General features: G+C 43.2%; 1 protein-coding gene across 2 annotated transcripts; it reads left to right on the top strand.

The window, feature by feature from the left end:
* Positions 1-2,162: 2,162 nt before the first annotated feature.
* On the top strand, positions 2,163-21,094 carry LOC100850659 (uncharacterized). 2 transcript variants are annotated; one of them, XM_024989910.2, is made up of 7 exons: positions 2,163-2,290; positions 5,162-5,235; positions 7,473-7,850; positions 12,836-13,132; positions 14,581-14,715; positions 14,915-15,003; positions 16,897-21,094. In XM_024989910.2, the coding sequence occupies exons 3-7, from the start codon at positions 7,544-7,546 to the stop codon at positions 17,023-17,025; spliced, it is 957 nt and encodes a 318-aa protein (XP_024845678.1). In that variant the 5' UTR covers positions 2,163-2,290; positions 5,162-5,235; positions 7,473-7,543; the 3' UTR covers positions 17,026-21,094. The 2 variants fall into 2 exon arrangements, with proteins under 2 accessions (XP_024845678.1, XP_024845676.1); XM_024989908.2 differs by lacking the exon at positions 5,162-5,235.
* The last annotated feature ends 466 nt before the right edge of the window (positions 21,095-21,560 follow it).

The raw sequence follows: 21,560 nt of genomic DNA, 5'->3' as shown, positions 1-21,560 counted from the left end.
GCTTCCCTTCCATCCCAACTGATTTCCCCATCAGTGAGTGGGCTTCCCTGGGTGCAGGAACCTCTCTACACCCCAGCTCCCCAGGGGTGCAAATCCTGTCCTGCCTCCTCTCCTTTCTTTTTCTCTTCTTTCTTTGGGACTGGTTTCCTTTATGATTGACTGGTTTGATCTCTTTGGAGTCCAACTGATTTTCAAGAGTCTTCTCGAGCACCACAGTTCAAAAGCATCAATTCTTTGGCACTCAGTCTTCTTTCTGGTCCAACTCTCACATCTGTACATGACTACTGGAAAAACCATAGCTTTGACTATTGATCTTTTCGACAAAATGATGTCTCTGCCTTTTAATATAGTGTCTATTTTTGCTACAGTTTTACTTCCGAGGAGCAAGCAGGTTTTATTTCCTTTAATTCCTCAAAGATTCCTGGCACCAAGGGTTTGTGTTTAGTAAACTCTTCACAAAGTTTCTGCAGTTGGTATGTGTGCTTGCTTATGTGTTATGCCCTAGTACAAGGTGGTAAGTATGTTGAATGTGAGATAGGATACCTCAACTTTTTAAAAGTTCTAGGTGTTTTTCCAGCATATAAATTCTACTGTCTGGCTCTCTCCCAGTGTCCGTGGCCTGAACCACATTGCTGGTTTTCTCTCTCTAGGCTCCTCCTCCCCAACCCACTTAAGCAAATGATGTTCAAAACCAGACAGTTCTCACACGAAGATTGCTCACTACAGGGGTAGGGACTTGGGGGAGGAGGATGTACCAGACTCGTTCCTCTTCACCCTGGGAATGACCAGTAGATGAACTGCCTGGATTTTGACTGCATTCAGAAATTTCTGACCACAGGACTCATGGACCAACTTTTGAAGTAATTACCTCATTAGTAGATTGGGTTGGAGGGAATGAGCCGGTGCTGGATATTCTCTTGTCTGAGATGTTGCAGAGCGGTTTAAGGGAGCAAGCAGAAAATGGACTCCTGTGAGTTGTGTGAGGCCATAGAGAGGGATGGGACAGTGACTGTGATGTGGGGAAATTTTTTTCTAGAGTTTGTTGTCAAGAATCCAGACCTTACCCGTGATTCACTGTGTGACTTTCTGCAGGTCATGCAGCCACTCTTGATCTCAGTTTTCACATCCAGAAAGTGGGTTTAGAGCACTGTGCCCTGAGTACCTTGAGTGCATGATTATGGGGCCAGTCTTGTGGATGCAACACTGGGGCATGGGCAGCTGAGGAGAATGCCTCAGTGGGCAGGAGAAGGAGGCATGGACCAGGAGTTAGGTATATGGGGTTGCTCCTGTGGTGTGTGGGGCATGACAGTTCTCAGGTGTGAGGTATTCAGTCTGGGGAGAAGACACCAGCGTGTGAGCCTCAGTGGGTGGTAGTGAGTCTGAGGCAGCTGAGGCTGTGGCCAGAAGGAGTATAGATATCTACTCCTGCCCCTCTGTGATAGCAGGAGCAGTGCTGGCAAAGGATGAAAGGGAAGTGGTGGGTGTAATGCAGACAAGAGCCTATCAGAGACCGTGGGGTCTGGTTTGTCCTGTGTGTAGGGAGGATAACTGCTATTAGTGACAACTAAGAAAACCAGAAGAGAGCAAGCAATAGATAAATGCCAATATTTGTACTGGGCATGTGGAAATGTGACACTTTTCACAACGATCTTTATTTTCTTTTGGTTATGGCTTCTTACTTAGGCAACAGATAGTTGGAATTCACAGAAAATCAAAAAGGAAATTTATCTCACTAAATGGTATAAAGAAGATGTCTTGCCCACCCTGGCTGTAATAGTGTGGTGCTGTAGTGTAATAGTATCATTTCTGTGCTGGACCATAGGTTGATATTAGTGGCCAAGGATGCCTGGACTGAGCTGTTAACCAGGGGAAACTAGTAAAGGGATTATAATGGGGGTAGGGGTAAGGAGTGTGCGATCACCAAACTAGCGTGACCACAGGAATGCCAATACAGTACAGGTGTATCATAAAGTGGACTTGTTTATATATTTATTATGAAATTGCTTATTGATGTCCTGTTGTAGGTTCTGGGGATAATAAGAAACATCTGAATGGCTTATTCTAGCCCTGTGAGCTGACCTCCGGAGCTAACTTGGTAGCCCCACCCTTCGGGTGGGGAAAAGCCCAAGAACTCTTAGGAGTGAAGCCTTTCCCGCTCTCTTGCTGCTCCTCCTAAATGTTTCCTCTGCAGCTGCATAGGCTGGCAGGCAGCCTGAGATGGAGCCCTACTCAGAAGATCCCCACCTCTGCTGGGTTGCCCGGCTCCTGGGACTCACCAGCCTCCTCCTCAGTGAGTAGCCTGGGCTCTTTGTGGTGGGGGGCAAGATTCAGGGACCCCTTCTCTCTCTGATGTCTTAAGTTGTGTTGAGGCTGGGAACCCTGAGTGGAGGCAGCCTTGGCTAGCATTAAGGGATTTTTTTATTAGGGAGGTGAAGTCACTACTGTTTCAATAACAGTGAAGCCAAGAGAGCCTGGAGCTCCATGTGGAGAGGAATAGAGAGAGGTACAGAAGCAGCTCTTGGGGACCAAGGGAGTGGGAACAAGGCCCTCCTGACCTGGCAGAGGGGATGTGCCAGCCTCTGTCACTGTCCCATGGAGAAGGGGCAGACCTAGAACCCTGGGTCTGAACTGGAGGAAGGAAATGGAGTCTAGTTTTCTTGGGCTGGTGCAGGATGTTGAATACAATAAAATTCTAATTTTGTAAAGGGAGGAGCGGCCTCCAAAATTTAAGTGTGTCTGTATAGCCACATGTTGTAATTCCACTGCTGGGCATACACACCGAGGAAACCAGAATTGAAGGAGACATGTGTACCCCAATGTTCATTGCAGCGCTGTTTATAATAGCCAGGACATGGAAGCAACCTAGATGTCCATCAGCAGATGAATGGATAAGAAAGCTGTTGTACATATACACAATGCAGTATTACTCAGCCATTAAAAAGAACACATTTGAATCAGTTCTAATAAGGTGGATGAAACTGGAGCCTATTATACAGAGTGAAGTAAGCCAGAAAGAAAAACACCAATACAGTATACTAACGCATATATATGGAATTTAGAAAGATGGTAACAATAACCCTGTATGCGAGACAGCAAAAGAGATACAGATGTATAGAACAGTCTTTTGGACTCTGTGGGAGAGGGAGAGGGTGGGATGATTTGGGAGAATGGCATTGAAACATGTATAGTATCATATATGAAACGAATCGCCAGTCTAGGTCTGATGCAGGATACAGGCTGCTTGGGGCTGGTGCACTGGGATGACCCAGAGGGATGGTACGGGGAGGGAGGAGGGTTCAGGATGGGGATCACGTGTACACCCGTGGCAGATTCATGTTGATGTATGGCAAAACCAATACAATATTGTAAAGTAATTAACCTCCAATTAAAATAAATAAATTTAGATTAAAAAGAGATAAAAGTTAACCAGAAAAAAAAAAAAGAATGAAGAAATCATGGAAGGAATAGTAGACTGCTATGTGGATTCCAGGATGGGGTGAACTTGGAGAAGAAAGAAAGGAGGGTGAAGCAGGGAAGATGGAATTAAACAAAAAGGGAACTTAAAGAAAGACTGTCCTGAGAAATCTGTATATCTCATTTATGACTTCCTCAGATGTCATATGTTTGTAATGAAGTTAAATAAAAACTGATGAGAAAATAATGAAGTGTAGTATCAATTCTGAAGAAAGTTTGGAAAGGTTTTATTGCTTTAATTTTTGGTTTTAGAGGCTTTCCAGGTGGCTTAGTGGATAAAGAACCCACCTGCCAATGTAGGAGATGTAAGAGGTACAGGTTTGACCCCTGGGCTGGGAAGAATCTCTGGAGGAGGGCATGGTGACCAGTATTCTTGCCTGGGAAATCCCCATGGACAGAGGAACCTGGTAGGCTACAGTCCATGGGGTTGCAAAGAGTCGGACACGACTGAGTGACTGACACACACACACATCCAAGTCATTATATGAACTTGTTGGAATTAAATAAAATTCAGTGGGTTAGAGAGCATTTGTAAAAGCTCATTCTAAGTTGAATGTTCTAAGTTCTAAATTCTAAGTTCATTCAGTCGTATCAAACTCTTTGTGACCCTATGGACTGTAGCCCTTCAGGCTTCTCTGTCCATGGGATTCTCCAGGCAGTAATATTGGAGTGGATTGCCATGCCCTCCTCCAGGGGATCTTCCTGACCCTGGGATTGAACCTATTAGATTGAACCTGACCCATAAGATTGAACTCTTATGTCTCCTGCATTGGCAGGCCAGTTCTTTACCACCAGTGCCACTTGGAAAGCATTTGTAAACAGGTGTCTTGAAATAACAGTGAACTTTGCATGATATTACATCCCATTTAATTGGTACCTTTGTGACAACAGTAAAATGTAAGCTTTTTATTCTCTCTCTCAATTTTGTTTAACTGGAGAGATATGTTAGAGTTTTTTTTTTTCTCCTGTAGTTCCTGGGGCTCAAAGATTACATAAGAAGGACAGACAAATACACTCGATCTTAGCCAAAAGGCCGAGAAGTGATAGGACAGACAAATAGACATGCAGAGAGAGAGTGAGTGCGAGAGAACAAGAGAGAGAGAGAGACCTCTCTATCTTCTTCTTCTTCATATATAGGCACTAATCTCTTCATGAGAACCCCAAATCTGGATGGCATAAAAAAGCAGAAATGTATTATTTCAGTTCTGGAGCCCCAAATTCCAAAATCAAGGTGTCAGCAGGACTACATTCTCTCTAAAACCTGTAGGGTATATTACTCCATGTGGGCTGCCAAAACAAGATGCCACAGACTGGGTGGCTTATCAGCAGAAATTTGTTTTCCCTTAGTTCAGGAGACTATATTCTAAACTCAGGTTTCATGCCAATTCTGTTTCTGGTGAGAGAGGGATAGGGCTCTGTATCATGGGGACCTGCTGGCCATGGTGTCTGTGTCCTGATTTGTTTAGAGGGACTGGTAACTCAGTCTTGCCCAACTCTTCTCAGCTGACCTTCTGTGAACTGTGTGGGGGAGTCCATTCTCACACCAGGGTGTGTGCTTTACAGTGGGGCCCCCAATTCCCAGGCCATGGACAAGAACTGGTCCCTGGCCTGTTAGGAAGAGACTAACAGATCACACAGCAGAAGCTAAGTGGCAGGTGAGTGAGTGAAGCTTCATCTGTATTTACAGCCACTCCCTATCACTCGAATTGCTGCCCAAGCTCAGGAAAACAAGCTCGGGGCTTCCACTGATTCTGCATTATGGTGAGCTGTACAATTATTTCATATATATCACAATGCATTATTATAATAATAGAAATAAAATGCACAATAAATATAATGTGCTTGAATCATCCTGAAACCATCCTCTGCCCCCGTTTATGGAAAAATTGTCCTTCCATGATACCAACCTTCACCGGTGCTGAAAGGTTGGAGACTGCTGCTCTACAGGGTAATATGTACTTTGCAGCAGACCTAGTCTTGCTCTAGGGTCTCAGAGGGGAGGGAGGTGTAGAATGAATGGGCAGAAGAGGGGCTGTGAGGAGCCAGATAGGATGCATGGATGAGTGAATACCGTTTACTCTCATGAACCACTGTCCCCACTGATACAGATCATGAAGGCTTTTGACCTGGGACTAAAAGGTTGTTAAGCTCAGTGTGAGGATCATGGTTTTGCAAAAGAAGCTGAAAGGACTGTGGTGAAGGCCTGATCCTGAGGAAAGGCCTTATTAAATGAGCTGATGTTTAAGTGAATACAAAAGTATCTGAAACACCTGTGCATATGAATGCTGGCATGAGCTATTCTCTGCTTCCAGTGAAACCAGGAATAGGTATTAGTACAGCAGGAGGGAGGCAGGTTTGAGATGAGAACTTGATGATTTGAAGAGAAAACTGGGTCCTTGGCAATTGGAGCCGCACCCGATTGAATCAGGTGAATCTTGACCTGAAGGAAGAAAGAGATTGTTTTTGCTTTCAGGATAAAGTTTTTCTGTGGCACTTTCCCTGGTCCTACACTGTCCTACCCTGGTCCCCTAAAGGACAGAGGGCATCAGGTCTCTGGAACTTAAGCTTCAAGTGGGAAGATGGGCTCTGGATCAGGTCATCCTGAAGGGAATGTACCCAGTGGTCACAGCTCTGCAGGAAAGTGTCTGAGGAAGGCCCACTGTAACCTCTCAGGGACTGGCTGATTTGGTGGCAGGGACAGCAGGGCTCACTAACTGATCACTTGCTCCCTCTCATATTCTAGTCGCTGGCAGTTAGCCAGGGCCTTGTGACCAGTGCTGGCCAAAATCAAGAGCAGAGAGCTCCCTACTTCTGGACAGAAGCAGGGAAATCCCCGTGTAACTCTCCTTTCTTCCCTCCCTGCTGTGGGGCTGGGAGCCCATGAGGATGCTGTGAGCTCCGTGTGTGCAGCTGCAAGGAGGTGGAGCCTCTTCCATGTGTGATAGGACCTCTCTCTGTCACTCTTTCATGGGAACTGTGGTGGGGGATATAAACACCCCTTGTTCTAAGACCATGAGGTATTATAACCATTTTTACACAGTATAGTGTATTTTATCCTGACTACTATACTGCCTGTAAAGAGCAGGAAGGAGACCAGCTTTTGTATTTGTATTAGGTGTCTATTGTGATTAGTTGTCTATTGTATAACCTGTCACCCCAAAACTTAGTGCCTTGAATACCACCCAGTCAGTTTCTGTGAGTGAGGGCCCAGGGGCATTTCAGCTTGGTCCTCTGGCCCATGGTCTCCCCAAGTGAAATCAAGGTCTTGGCTGGGGCTGCATCAGCCCTAGGGTCATCTGAGAAGGATCTACTTCTAAGCTCTCTTGTGCAATTGCTGATGGGAGGCAGTTTCTGTGGCTGTTGGGTTGAAGGCCTCAATTCCTTCCTGGCTGTGGGCCAGAGGCTCTCTCAGTTCCTTGCCATGTGGGCCCCTCCTTAGGGCAGCTGACAACATGATAGCTGGGTTCCTCAGAGTGAGAAAGAAAGAAAGTGAAGGAGAGAAAGTGTGTGTGTTTAAGGAAGAGGGACCCTACAGTCTTGTATAACCTAGTATCATGGAGTGGCATCCAACTGTGTCTGTATTCTATTCCTTAGAAGCCAGTCACTAGGTGCAGCCCATATTCCAGGGGAAGAGGTGTCAAAAGAGTGTGAACAGGAGGAAGGGGGGGTCTTTGGGAGACAATTTAGATCCCCTCCTACAATCTTACACTTAATATATACCTGAAAACGTGATTCAGACCCATGATCTCACATAATTCACACACATCATTATCAACCAAGTACGGAAAATGTGGATTAGCAAGCTTAAGTAACTTGTAGAAGGTTACGCACCACCAGAACCAGGACTTGATTCCAGAATTATTTTAAATTCATTGTCCTTGCATTCCAAGAATCAGGAGAGTATATTGGATGGATTTAATGAAAAAGGTGAATCATGTTGTTTTCTACTTTATTCTTAACTGAGAAACTACTCACATTTCCTATCTCCATTGTCCTAGGCATCTGCAGCACAGTGGTCCAGAGTTCTGGAAAATATGGTTCTGAAGTTCAGAATTCTAGATTTGTTCCCATGCAGGGGATCCAAGGAGGTTCTGTGCTGTTTCATATAGTCAAGAAGCAAGAAGCTGACCCAGAGGAGGTCTCATGGGGCTTTGGCCCTGAGTTAAACTACAGAGTCCTGCTGCGAGCCCACCGTGGGGCAGACACCCCAACCTGGGTCAGCCTCCAGGACAAGTACCAGCAGAGGGTCCAAGTGCCCAATGTGACATCCTTGAAGATTGAGAACCTGACCCCAGAGGACAGTGGGCAGTACCGGGCTCGAGCCAGCTTCACTGGAGGAATGGAATTGAACCAGGTTTTCCTCCTCACTGTCTATGGTAAGTGACACCTCCTTACCCCACCCTATGGCTTCTCTCCTGCTTTTGTGCTAGGAGTTTCACATAAGCCCCATTTTTCATGATCCCTTCCAGACACCAGCCTTCATATCCTGTTTTCTCTTTCAGAATTAGGGTAGATAGGTTTGCCACAAATGGTGTACAGAGCTGATATTCATACCAGGGATAAAATCACTTCAGTGTTTTGGGAAAGGAGGATGAAAATTTGGGTAAATGTATTTCTCATTAGCTCAGTTCAGTTCAGTTGTCTTCAGTCGTTGAGTTGTGCCTGACTCTTGTGACCCCAAGGACTGCAGCATGCCAGGTTTTCTGTCCATCACCAACTCCAGGAGCTTGCTCAAACTCATGTCCATTGAGTTGATGATGCCATCAAACCATCTCTTCCTCTGTCATCCCCTTCTCCTCCTGCCTTCAATCTTTCCCAGCATCAGGGTCTTTTCCAGTGAGTAAGTTCTCCCCATCAGGTGGCCAAAGTATTGGAGCTTCAGCTTCAGCATTAGTCCTTCCAATGAATGTTTCGGACTGATTTCCTTAAGGATTGACTGGTTGGACCTCCTTGTAGTTCATGGGACTCTCAAGAGCCTTCTCCAACACCAAAATTCAAAAACATCAATTCTTCAGTGCTCAACTTTATTTATGGTCCAACTCTCTCATCCATACATGACTACTGGAAAAACCATAGCTTTGACTAGATGGACTTTGCTGGCAAAGTAATGTCTCTGCTTATTAATATTCTGTCTAGATTGGTCACAGCTTTTCTTCTAAGGAGCAAGCGTCTTTTAATTTCATGACTGTAGTCACCGTCTGCAATGATTGTGGAGCCCAAGAAAATAAAGTCTGTCACTGTTTCCATTGTTTCCCCATCTATTTGCATGAAATCATGGGAATGGATGCCATGATCTTCATTTTTTGAATGTTGAATTTTAAGCCAGCTTTTTGATTCTCCTCTTTCACTTTCAACAAGAGGCTCTTTAGTTCTTATTCGATTTCTGTCATAAGGGTGGTGTCATCTGCATATCTGAGGTTATTGATATTTCTCTTGGCAATCTTGAGTCCAGCTTGTGCTTCATCCAGCAGAGCATTTTGCATGATGTACTCTGCATATAAGTTAAATAAGTAGGGTGACAATATACAGTCTTGATGTACTCCTTCCCAATTTGGAACCAGTCTGTTTTTCCATGTCTGGTTCTAACTGTGGCTTCTTGACCTGCATGCAGATTTCTCAGGAGGCAGGTAAGGTGGTCTGGTATTCCAATCTCTTGAAGAATTTTCCACAGTTTGTTGTTATCCACATAGTCAAAGGCTTCAGTGTAGTCAATGAAGCAGAAGATGATTTTTTTTTGAATTCTCTAGCTTTTTCTATGATCAAACAGGTGTTGGCAATTTTCTCTGGTCCCTCTGCCTTTTGTAAATCCAGTTTGAACATCTAGAAGTTCTCAGCTCATGTACAGCTGAAGCCTGGCTTGGAGAATTTTGAGCACTGCTTTGCTAGTATGTGAGATGAGTGCAATTGTGTGGTAGTCTGAATATTCTTTGGCATTGCCTTTTTTTTGGGATTGGAATGAAAACTGACCTTTTCCAATCCTGTGGCCACTGCTGAGTTTTCCAAATTTGCTGGCATATTGAGTGCAACAGTTTCACAGGATCATGTTTTAGGACTTGAAATATCTCAGTTGGAATTCTGCCACCTCCACTATCTTTATTCATAGTGATGCTTCCTAAATCCCACTTGACTTTGCACTCCATGATGTCTGGCTCTAGGTGAGTGATCACACCATTGTGGTGATCTGGGTCATTTAGATCTTTTTTGTATAGTTCTTCTGTGAAGAAGTTCTCCACTTCTTGCTAATAAGTTCTGCTTCTGTTAGGTCCATTCTGTTTCTGTCTTTTATTGTGCCCATCTTTGTATGAAATGTTCCCTTGGTATCTCTAATTTTCTCAAAGGGATCTCTAGTCTTTCCCATTGTATTGTTTTTTTCTATTTCTTTGCATTGATCATTTAGAAAAGCTTTCTTATCTCTCCTTGCTATTCTTTGGAACTCTGCATTCAGATATACCTTTGCTTTTCTCCTTTGCCATTTGCTTGTCTTCTTTTCTCAGCTATTTGTAAGGCTTCCTCAGACAGCCATTTTGCCTTTTTGTATTTCTTTTGCTTGGGGATGGTTTTGAACACCACCTCCTGTACGATGTTACAATCCTCCATCCATAGTTCTTCATTAGTATTTGTTATAATAATTATTCTTCTTTATAGGACTCAGTTTATTTGATTTGTGTATTAACTCCATCTATTGCTTCTATCACAAATCACAAATTATTGGACATGAAACCACAGACTGGTTCCAAATGGGGAAAGGAGTACATCAAAGCTGTATATTGTCACCCTGATCATTTAACTTATATGCAGGAGTACATCATGATAAATGCTGGGCTGGATGAAGCACAGCTGGAATCAATATTGCCAAGAGAAATATCAATAATCTCAGATATGCAGATGATGCCACCCTTATGGCAGAAAGCAAAAAAGAAATAAAGAGCCTCTTGATGTAAGTGAAAGAGGAGAGTGAAAAAGTTGGCTTAAAACTCAACATTCAGAAAACTAAGATCATGGCATCTGGTCCCATCACTTCATGGGAAATAGATGGGGAAACAGTGACAGGCTTTATTTTTTTGGGCTCCAAATCACTGCATATGGTGACTACAGCCATGAAATTAAAAGACACTCACTCCTTGGAAGAAAAGTTATGACCAACCTAGACAGCATTTTAAAAAGCAGAGACATTACTTTGCCAACAAAGGTCCATCTAGTCAAGGCTATGGTTTTTCCAGTAGTCATGTATGGATGTGAGAGTTGAACTATAAAGAAAGCTGAGCACTGAAGAATTGATGCTTTTGAACTGTGGTTGGGGAAGACTCTTCAGAGTCCCTTGGACTGCAAGGAGATCCAACCAGTCCATCCTAAAGGAAATCAATCCTGAAAATTCACTGGAAGGACTCATGCTGAAGCTGAAACTCCAAGGCTTTCGCCACCTGATGTAAAGAACTGACTCATTGAAAAGACCCTGATGTTGGGAAACATTGGAGGTGGGAGGAAAAGAGGCGACAGAGGATGAGATGGTTGGACGGCATCACCGATTCGATGGACATGAGTTTGAGTAAGCTCTGGGAGCTGGTGATGGACAGGGAAGCCTGGCATACTGCAGTCCATGGGGTTGCAGAGTCTGACGTGACTGAGTGACTGAACTGAACTAGTGGCTTAAGACACAAAAATATTATTTTATCTTTCTGGAGGTCGGAAGTCAGACAAAAGTCTCACTGGGCTAATCAAGTTGACTTAAAAAAATTAGTAACAATCTAGAAGTTGAGTGTTACGCTTTATTTGGTAGACATTTTCAGGACTTCCAGCCTGAGAGACAGCATCTGAAGTAACCCTGAGAGAACCGCTCTGAGGAGGCAGGTTATATAGAAGTTGCAACAAGGGGCAGGTAGTCTGAACATTAAAGGATTATTGGTAATTAAGCAAAACCAGATATCTCAAGGAATTTAGCACTTTTCCGTGTATGGGAAGATGCAAAAGTCTGGGCTTACTGAGTCATTCCTATCATATTCATCTCAGCTCTCTGGGGTTTTTTCCCTCCCTCCCCACCCCATCACCCCAGCTCCTCAGGGATCACCATGGGAAATGACTGAAGGCTGCAAGATAACAGGCATTGTTCTTCCTGGGCCCCTTCTGAGCTCAGCAAGTCATATTTGGGGGCTGGAATCACTGATGGCTGTGACTTCCTTGTTTATTGATGTGACAGGAAATGCTCCATTTCTTAGTGCTGTCAGAACTGTCTTCCTTCCTTTAGGTTCCAGAGGAACAAATGACTGCTGGCATTCTTTGGCTCATGGTCACACTTGTCCATCTTCAGAGCCAGCAATGGAGGGATGATTTCCTCTCACACTGATCCCTCTGACCTCCTCCTCTTCTTCCTTCTTCTACTTTTAAGGACCCTTGTATTGCCTTGGTTCCAACCAGGTATTCTGGAATAAATCCCTATTTGAAGGTCAGTTAATAAACATCCTTAATCCATCTGTTACCTTCATTCCTCTTTGTCAAATAGCCTAACATAAACAGAGGTTCTGGGGATTAGGGCATTACACATCTACCACAATTTGGAAATCCATAGGTAGGTAGTCCTCCCTGTCCTCTCTCTTTTTACCAGCCAGAGCTATAATTGCTCACTAAGACCCCTCAAATCTCTCTCCCAAATCCTCAATAGATATAGGAGAAAATTTACACTGCATCCTAAGAGCCTTATTTAGTCAACTCTTTGTTTCCCTAAAGTTTCTGTTGCATAGGGAAATATCTACTATGAGAATGACTTTGAACCCTTTAGGACCCCATGTGATATCTGTAACAAACTTGTTAATCAGCAACTTCTCTACCTGTGGGGATTTCAAGTTTAGTGGCATGTTCTAACCACACTTGGGTTGTAGTTCCTGGTCACTACCAGTGAATCTCTTAGAAATGTCTTTACTTTTGGCATTTAGCACAGGCCATATGTCAGTACTCCACAAGGGCTGTGCAGTCCTGGGAATCATCTGAATAGGAGAAGCAGGGCAATGGCTCTGGACCAGGTCAAGTCCTTCCTTCCCCGACTCCTTCCCTTGGAAAGAAGGAAACACCCCAATTTCTTACATACAATGAGTCCTGGAAGGTGAAGTCCATCATATAGTTTTTTTATGGAAGAATTTTAAGGCTTGCTAATCTACTGAGCTCACACAGGGCTTATCTCAATTGTTTCCTTTCTTATTGTCATTGCTGTATATTTGGGATTTGGGAAAATAGTGTTTCTTCTGGAAAATGCATTGACCATCCTGAGAGGGAGGTTGCCAGAGCTTCAGTAAGACAATGGATGAGAAAATGTGAACTGCTGTGTTCTCCACTCATGTGATGCTCTGTTCTTTTTTCTCACCTGCCCCAGAGCCTGTGATCCTTCCTGAGATCCTGGTCAAGTCATCATCAATCACACCAGGCTTGTGCAATGTCACCCTGGAGTGCAGGGACCCAGGGAAGAGAAAGGACCTGAAGGTGACCTGGGAGAGCGAGGGCCTTCCCAGGGAGCTGGAGTGGAGTGGGACACCAGGACCAGCCCCCAGCTCCTGGAGCCTGACTGTGAACCTGTCCCTGAGCCAGCCCAATGCCAACCTCACCTGTGTGGTCAGCAACCATGCAGACAAGAAAACTGCCACTGTAGACTTTGCACAAGTCTGTTTCCCTGGTGAGTGCAACCTTCCAGAGGAGAGGGACACTCTTGGAGCTCAGGTGCACTGGGGTGAGAGCTCTGGGCTTTTGTCCCCACTGTGTTATTAGCACCATCTTCCACCGGGTCACCCCATACAGGAGCCCGGGAAGCACAACCAATTTGCTTCTGTTTTTGAATTTCTCTCACATCCATGCTCTCCTCTCCACCCCTTTCCCCTGTTGGTCCAGGCAGTAGCCTTCCAGTACCTCTCCCCACATCATTCATCATTCATTGTGTGTCATAGAGTGATCTTTAGGAAAAGTGAATTGGATTGTGTCATCTGAGGGACTTGACTCACAGTGTCTCCCTGTAGGAGTCAGGGCTCAATGTCTCTCTTCTCATGTATTTCACACTGGATTGTTTGCCTAGAGCCCCTTCTGACCCTCTAGAAATGCTATTTCCTTTACCACCAGCCCTCCCAAGTCAAGAGTCCTTCACTTCGTTACTTACTGCTATTGAAGGATGTCTCTCAGTTAAGGCCAGTGATCTTAACTGAGTGATCAATACAGTTACACAGGGCCCCATGCTGGTTATAGTTCTGCTCTTAATAATGTTTGAAGAAAAGGAACCTCAGTCTCATTTGGCAGAGGGCCTTGCAGATACTGGAACCTTCCAGCAGAGACATTATGTTTTTAAAGTTGTGATCAATGGCCACTCCACACTGAGTAGCAATGCTGTTTGTGGACTTGTCTCCTGTGCGGATTAGAACACCTTGAGGGCAGAGGCCATGTCTGGTCTTCTTTGAATTCATGTCCCAAGCAAAGATCCTGGCAATGTTTCCTCACACTCAGTGTTTCATTGAATTATGAATCACCTAGTGTGTAGTTCACCTTTCTAACCCGTCCTCCCCAAGGGAGACCTGACATGCTGGGGAGATCTGATATGTCAGCATCCCTTAAATACCCTAAAACTCTTGGCTCAGCCTCATCATGGACTCTCAGATAAAATTAAACACTCAGCAAACCCTTAGGAAAGAGATTCTTACCCTCTCTTATCCTCCTTGCCCAATTCTTTCCTGCCCTGTCCTTCTCTTGCCTGCCACAGTGGGGTGATGGCAATCCCCATGGCTGATGATCTGACACAGACATGCCGTGAATATTATGTTCCTCCTTCCTGAAATGCTGTGCCTACCCTGAATATCTGGGAAACTTCTCCTTCAAGACTCAATTTATGCATCACCTCCTCTGGAAGGCCCTCCCTGAAGATACGTGTACAAGATGTAAACCTCCATTGAACTGCAGTGTCTCTGACTGGGAGATTTTGGTATTTTCTCAGTTCAGTTATGAATGAACCTGCTGCACTCTTCAACTTCCAGACCAGGACTTCAGACTTCTCCCTGTGTTCTCTATCTCACTATGGCAACGGTTATTTTAAATTCTGTCTTCCCTTAACCATTCTCCATTTTCTCTGTGTGAGGGAAACAGGTTCACAAGAGCAGACCATTGCTGGTCTTCTTGAAGGCATCCTATGTGGCGTCGTGGCTGTGCTATTCTTCCTGGGAGCTGGACTGTACTTTTGGAAGACATATAAGAAGGAAAGGAACACAGAGACTGAAAGAGGCAGGTTGCACTTCTCTTTCATCCTCAGATAACTCCTCTCTTCCACTGAAACCCTTTCTTCTTCATTTTGCTGCTCAGAGATTGCCCTTGCCAAGGGGCTGGTGTGTGTGATCATGGCATTGGGGTCATAACCATGGAGCTGGGCACAGGTTTTTGAGACTGAGATTCAAGCTCCACTCTGTGTATGTGTGTGACTCAGGAGCAGCATTGCAGGAGGACCACAGGAACCAAGATGATGGCGATTGGGCAGAGCAGAGCCAGGAAGAGTATCAACAAGGCATGTACCAGGTGAGAGGCGGAAGCTGAGTTCCTCCTAGGCTGTACTGGGTCCCTCTGCAGCTGCACTTGTGCTTATCAAACCTAGTCATTGCTATTTCTGGTCCTACTGTTCTTTCTGAACAACCAACAGCATTAACTAGGAAAATGTATATCTGAGGCCCGTGTGGTACTGGGTACTTAGGGGGAACCAGAAACAGTGCATGTCAGCAGCATTGTTCGCATGTGGGTTTCTTTGCGGTCCATTTTTTAGTCACTAAGTCACATCCAACTCTTTGCAACCCCATGGACTGCAGCACTTCAGGCTTCCCTAACCTTCCCTATCTCATGAAGCTTGTTCAAACTCATGTTCATTCAGTTGGTGATGCCATACAACTATCTCATCCTCTTTCACTCCCTTCTCCTCCTGCCCTCAATCTTTTCTAGCATCAGGGTCTTTTCCAATGAGTTGGCTGTTCACATAGGGTGATCAAAGTATTGGAGTTTCAGCTTCAGCATCAGTCCTTCCTATGAATATTCAGGACTGGTTTCCCTTAGGATTGACTAGTTGGATCTCCTTGCAGCCCAAGGGACTCTCAAGAGACTTCTCCAGCACCAAAGTTCTAAAGCATCAATCCTTTGGTGAGCACTCAGCCTTCTTTATGGTCAACTCCCACATTTGTACATGACTACTGGAAAAACCATAGCTTTGACTATACATACCTTTTCAGCAAAGTAATTCTGCTTTTTAATATGCTGTCTAGGTTGGTCATAGCTTTTCTTTCAAGAAGCAAACATCTTTTAATTTCATGGCTGCAGTCATAGCCCGTGCTGATTTTGGAGCCCAAGAATATAAAACCTGCCACTGTTTCCACTTTCCCCTCATCTCTTTGCATTGAAATGATGGGACCAATGCCATGATCACTGTTTTTTTGAACGCTGAGTTTTAAGCCAGCTTTTTTCATGCTCCTCTTTCACCTTCATCAAGAGGCACTTTAGTCCTTCTTCGCTTTCTGCCATAAGGGTGTTGTCATCTTCATATCTGAGATTGTTGATATTTCTCTCAGCAATCTTGATTCCAGCTTATGATTCATCCAACCTGTTTTTGTGTGTGTGTGTGTGTGTGTGAGATGTACTCTGCATATAAATTAAATAAGCAGGGTCACAGTGTACAGCCTCGATGTACTCCTTTCCCAATTTTGAACCAGTCCATTGTTCCAAGTCTAGTTTGAACTGTTGCTTCTTGACCAGCATATAGGTTTCTCGGGAGACATGTAAGGTGGTCTGGTATACTCGACTCTTTAAGAATTTGTCCACAGTTTTTTTGTGATCCACACAGTAAAAGGCTTTAGTGTAATTAATGAAGCAGAAGTAAATATTTTTCTGGAACTCCCTTGCCTTTTCTATGATCCAATGCATGTTGGCAACTTGATCTCTTATTCCTCTGTCTTTTCTAAATCAAGCTTAAGTGAAGTCGCTCAGTCATGTCCTACTCTTTGAGACCCCATGGACTGTAGCCTACCATGCCCCTCCATCTGTGGGATTCTCCAGGCAAGAATACTGCAGTGGGTTGCCATTTCCTTCTCCAGGAGATCTTCCCAACCCAGGGATCGAACCCAGGTCTCCCGCATTGCAGGCAGACGCTTTACCATCTGAGCCACCAGGGAAGCTCAAATCCAGCTTGTACATCTGAAATTTCTTGGTTCATGTACTGCTGGAGCCTAGCTTGAAGGATTTTGAGCATTACTTTGTTAGCATGTGAAATGAGTGCAATTGTATGGTAATTTGAACATTCTTTAGCATTGCCTTTCTTTGGGATTGAAATGAAAACTGATTTTTCCAGTCCTGTGGACTCTGCTGAGTTTTCCAAATTTGGTCTAGTTTATACTTTATCTGCTGTGAGAATCCATTGTCTTTCACTCCTAGAGTATCAGTGCACAACGTATGGAACAAGAGTTGCCTCTCAACACTGTCTACTTTGCACAACATCTGGAACAAGAGTTGCCTCTCAACACTGTCTACTCTGCGATCCAGAACATACCTGTGAGGGTATGAAGATAATATAATTGGAGGAAACAGAGGAATCTTGGGACACCTCCACTCTGATGCTGACATCCTTCAGATACCTGCTTGAATTCTGGTTCAGCTCTGGCTGCTCCTTGTCTTTTACTCTGACCTTTGTGATCTCAGCTCAACAAGAGATGGAGCTGGAATTTCAGAGCCTATAATGGACCAAGTTTTATCCTGGGCACTCTACAAATATTATCTCTTCTAATTTTCACGAGGAACCTCTAGGGTAGGTATCATGTTCTGTATTTTATAGGACAGTAAATATTATTCCCAAGCTGTTGGTGGCAGATGAAAACCTTAAATTCAACGCTGAGTGAATCCAGATTTCACATATTACCCTTTCTGTACATGGGCACTGAATCCTGAAATATTGGATGGGAATATCCTTCCTTTGTTCCTCTCCCAAAGACCTAGCCTCTGATGCTGGTGCTGAAATATGGACTGAGTTCATTGGTAAATCATCTGGTGGCTAAAGAGGTATTACCCCTTAAGTGGACAATGGGGACTTGGTGCATGGGAGGCCTGGAAAGAGGGATCTTGACTTCAGTTTAGAGGAAACATTCTGAGAGGAATGCTTCGCACTCTTGGGTCTTGTAAGAGTTCTTCCTCTCTTTACAAGATGTATTGTGGATTTCAGCAGCACAGTCTTCAAACCAGCTCCACTTACATTGTTATTCAAAAGTTCACTCAATAGATTTTACATAAGTTTTTCATTTAAACATTCAGTGATTCTGTGAGGCAGAAATTTCCACTGCACAGGTGGAAAACTAAAACTTGCAGATTTTAAACACCACATTTAAGCATATCAAGTAAAGTGATATGCTTGATTTGGGTTTACAGAGGATCACAATTTCACTAATTTTGACTCTTTTTATCCTCCATTATTCCAGACACCCAACCAATCATTATCTTCCATTGGGTTATCCTTCAAGATGATTTTTGTAGTCCACCCTCCTCTCGTTCTTTTATTCTTATTTTCTACCTATAGAAATATTCTACCTGAAGTTTCACCATTTTCACCTTTCCACCAGCAATATAGGAGGATTCCTGCACATAACTCTTATAATTTTTTTGATTATAACCTTCCTAGTATGTGTGTGATGTAGTATCTCACTGTCATTTTGAATTGCATTTAACTAATAATTAATGAAATTAGAATATGATTGCTTCTTGGCAGGGAAACTATGAAAACCTAGACTGTGTTAAAAAGCAAAGATGTCATGATGGTGACACAGGTCCATATAATCAAGGCTATGGTATTTCAAGTAGTCATACAGTTGTGAGAGCTGGGCAATAGAGAAGGCTGAGTGCCAAAGAAATGATGCTTTCAAACTGTGGTGGTGTAGAAGACTCTTGAGAATCCCATGGAAAGCAAGGAGAGCAAACCAGTCAATCTTAATGGAAACCTGGAATACTCATTGGAATGCTTGATGCTGAAACTGAAGCTCCAATAGTTTGGCTACCTGATGTGAACATCTGACTCATTGGAAAAGACCCTGATTTTGGGAACTGAAGGCAGAAGGAGAAGAGGGCAACAGAGGATGAGATGGTTGGATGGCATCACTGCTTCAATGGACATGAACTTGGGCAAACCTGGGAGTTGGTGAGGGACAAGGAAGCCTGGTGTGCTGCAGTCCATGGTGCTGCAAACAGTTGGACACGTCTTGATGACTGAACAAAAACAGTGATGATGAAAAAGGTTGAATGTTTTTTCATGTGTATTAACTATTTGTATACCTTATTTGAATTAATCCATCTCTCCCTCTAAGTCTCTCTCCTCATGCTTTGTTTCCACCATACCAATAGAACTGCTTTTGTTCAAGTCACTAGGAAACCTCATGTCATTAAATCTAATAGACAGTCTGTTTCATCTCCCTTGAAGCTCAGCAGCAGTGGCGCTGTCCTTGCTTGAATCCCTGCATCACTTTGTATTCAACAATCACAATTCTTTCTCTCACACTCAGTGGTAGCTTCCTTGTTGCTTTGACTAGTTTCTTTCTTATCTCTTCAATCTCACAATTCTGAAATATCCCAGGGATCAGACACAGACCATCCACATCACCTTTCTTCACTATCTACACTCATTACCTTCTGGTGTTATGCTTCTGCTGCTGCTAAATCGCTTCAGTCGTGTCCGACTCTGTGCAACCCCATAGACGGCAGCCCACCAGGCTCCCCCGTCCCTGGGATTCTCCAGGCAAGAACACTGGAGTGGGTTGCCATTTCCTTCTCCAATGCATGAAAGTGAAAAGTGAAAGTGAAGTTGCTTAGTCGTGTCCGACTCTTTGTGACCCCATGGACTGCAGCCTACCAGGCTCCTCCATCCATGGGATTTTCCAGGCAAGAGTACTGGAGTGGGGTGCCATTGCCTTCTCCGTTCTGGTGTTATGGCCATGCACTAATCCCCAAACCTGTGTCTATGTAAGTTTATGAGGGAAAAATGTCTTACAGATGTAATCAAAGTTAAGGTCCTTGAGATTGGGAGATTACTCTGGATTATCTAGGTGGTCCTATTTTAATCATGGAAGTTCACAAAAGTGGAAGAATAAGAGGTAGAAAAGTGGATCTGAGAGATATGAGGTGAGAATTTGACATACTACTGCTGTCTTTGAAGATGGAGTAAGAGGACCATAAGTCCAGCACATGTGGGGGTCTGTCGAAGCTAGGAAAGCTTACAACTAGGTGAACGTGAAGACTTCAGTCTTACAACTGCCAAGAATGGAATTCAGGTCATAACAAGAACCAGCAGAAAATGAATTCTCCTACTGAGACTCTAGAAAGGATCATAGCTTATGAATACCTCAATTCAATATCAGTGAGATTCACACCAGATTTCTGATTTTCAGAACTGTGAGATAATAATTTTGTGTTGAGCAGCTATATTTGTAGTGATTTCTATGGAAGCAATAGAAAACCAATATAGATATCATCTGATGATTTTAAATACTTGACTGCTCCAAAAATTCTGGTCTGGATTTCTCCAAAGGAGTCCACATTGTAAATATCCAACTGTTTACTTGACATCTCCACTTCGATGTATAATAGATATCTCAAACTTTACATGTCTATGTTTAAGCTTCCTAACCATGTTCTTATACAGTTTTCCAATCCCAATAAATGCTACCTTCATACTCCCATGTTTTTTATCACATAATTTTACTGTTATCCTTGATTTTGTTCATTTTCTCACAACCCACATTCTATCAGCAAATACTGTTATATTTTCTATCAATATTTCTAATCTATCATCTATTTATCAATCATCTATTTGTATTCATAATATGACTACCTCTTACCACATATCTGATCCAAGATGGCCACCAATTTTCACCTGGAGTAGTTTACTAGCCTCACAGTCTCTCTGTTTCTGTAGCACTGTAGGTCTATTTTCAAACAGCATTCAGAGTAGTCTTTCTAATAATAAGTTACATCGTATAGGCAGGATGGGATTAACAGCAGATATTGGGTTATCTTGGTATTATAAATAGATATTCACATATGTTTATCTGGGCCACAAGGAATATAAAAATTGATGTGAAGGTGTTGATAGTGGTTGTCTTCTGGGGTCTGTCTCTTCTGTATCATATCTTCCAAAAAGACTTAACAGAAAGGAAAGATCATTTATTTAAATTTTTGAGCATGAGATTGACATGACCTAATGTCATGACTAAGAGCTGATCTTAGTAAAGCCACATACATACCAAGCGGAAGTTTATTATCTTGTAAACTAGTTGTTATGGACTGAATTATGTCCCCTCAAAATCTGCATGTTGAAGCCCTAAATCTTAATGTGACTGGAATTTGAGATATAGCCTTTATGGAGGTAATTAACATTCACTGAAGTCAACAGGGAGGAGACTAATTTGATAGAACTTATGAGAAGAGAAAGAGCTCTCTCTCTGCCCTGACAGAGAAAAGGCTATATAAGGTCACAGTGAGAAGCTGTTGTCTGCAAGCCTAGGAGGGAGGTATTACCAGAAACCAGCCTTTACTGCACCTTGATCTTGGACCTTGAACCTTCAAAAATACGAGAAAATAAATTTATGGTATGTAAGTCATGCAGTCTGTGATATTCTACTAAAGCAGCCAGAGAACACTAATATATGTTTTCATTGAAATCCCCCATAAACATACTTATATCTGTCTAGACACTAAAGGCAGCAATAGAAAACAAGTAGATGATACATTTTATTCTATAGATGAACATTTTGTTCTAATTGTTGTTCTAATTGATGCCAACATAAAATCCTTATTAACTGCTCACAACTCTGACTATTCTTCAGGTCACCTACAGAGTTTTCAAAAATACAATTGCCTGAAACCCTTACCCAAACTACAAATCATTTGTATTTAAAAAAATCTAAATAGATCATTCTGAAGCATAGTGGGTGTCAAGAACTGAAAACCTTTGGTCTAGATGGTGTTTTCAGAAAGTTCAAATGGGAAGACAAAGAAAGATTGAGAGTTTGCTTTCCAAGATGATGCTTAATGTGTGCTCAGCACAAAGTGCAGCAAATATC

This window comes from Bos taurus, chromosome 3 (assembly GCF_002263795.3).
Source record: "Bos taurus isolate L1 Dominette 01449 registration number 42190680 breed Hereford chromosome 3, ARS-UCD2.0, whole genome shotgun sequence".
Classification (NCBI taxonomy): Eukaryota; Metazoa; Chordata; class Mammalia; order Artiodactyla; family Bovidae; genus Bos; species Bos taurus.
Note: the sequence above shows the minus strand (reverse complement) of the source record. Positions and strands in the feature narration are given on the sequence as shown.

Excerpts from the sequence above, each read along its gene's own strand:
- LOC100850659 (XM_024989908.2), top strand. The coding sequence starts at position 2,218 with ATGGAGCCCTACTCAGAAGATCCCCACCTCTGCTGGGTTGCCCGGCTC. Across the intron at positions 7,851-12,835 it reads TTTCCTCCTCACTGTCTATG|AGCCTGTGATCCTTCCTGAG; the intron begins GTAAGTGACACC and ends CACCTGCCCCAG. Across the intron at positions 13,133-14,580 it reads TGCACAAGTCTGTTTCCCTG|GTTCACAAGAGCAGACCATT; the intron begins GTGAGTGCAACC and ends TGAGGGAAACAG.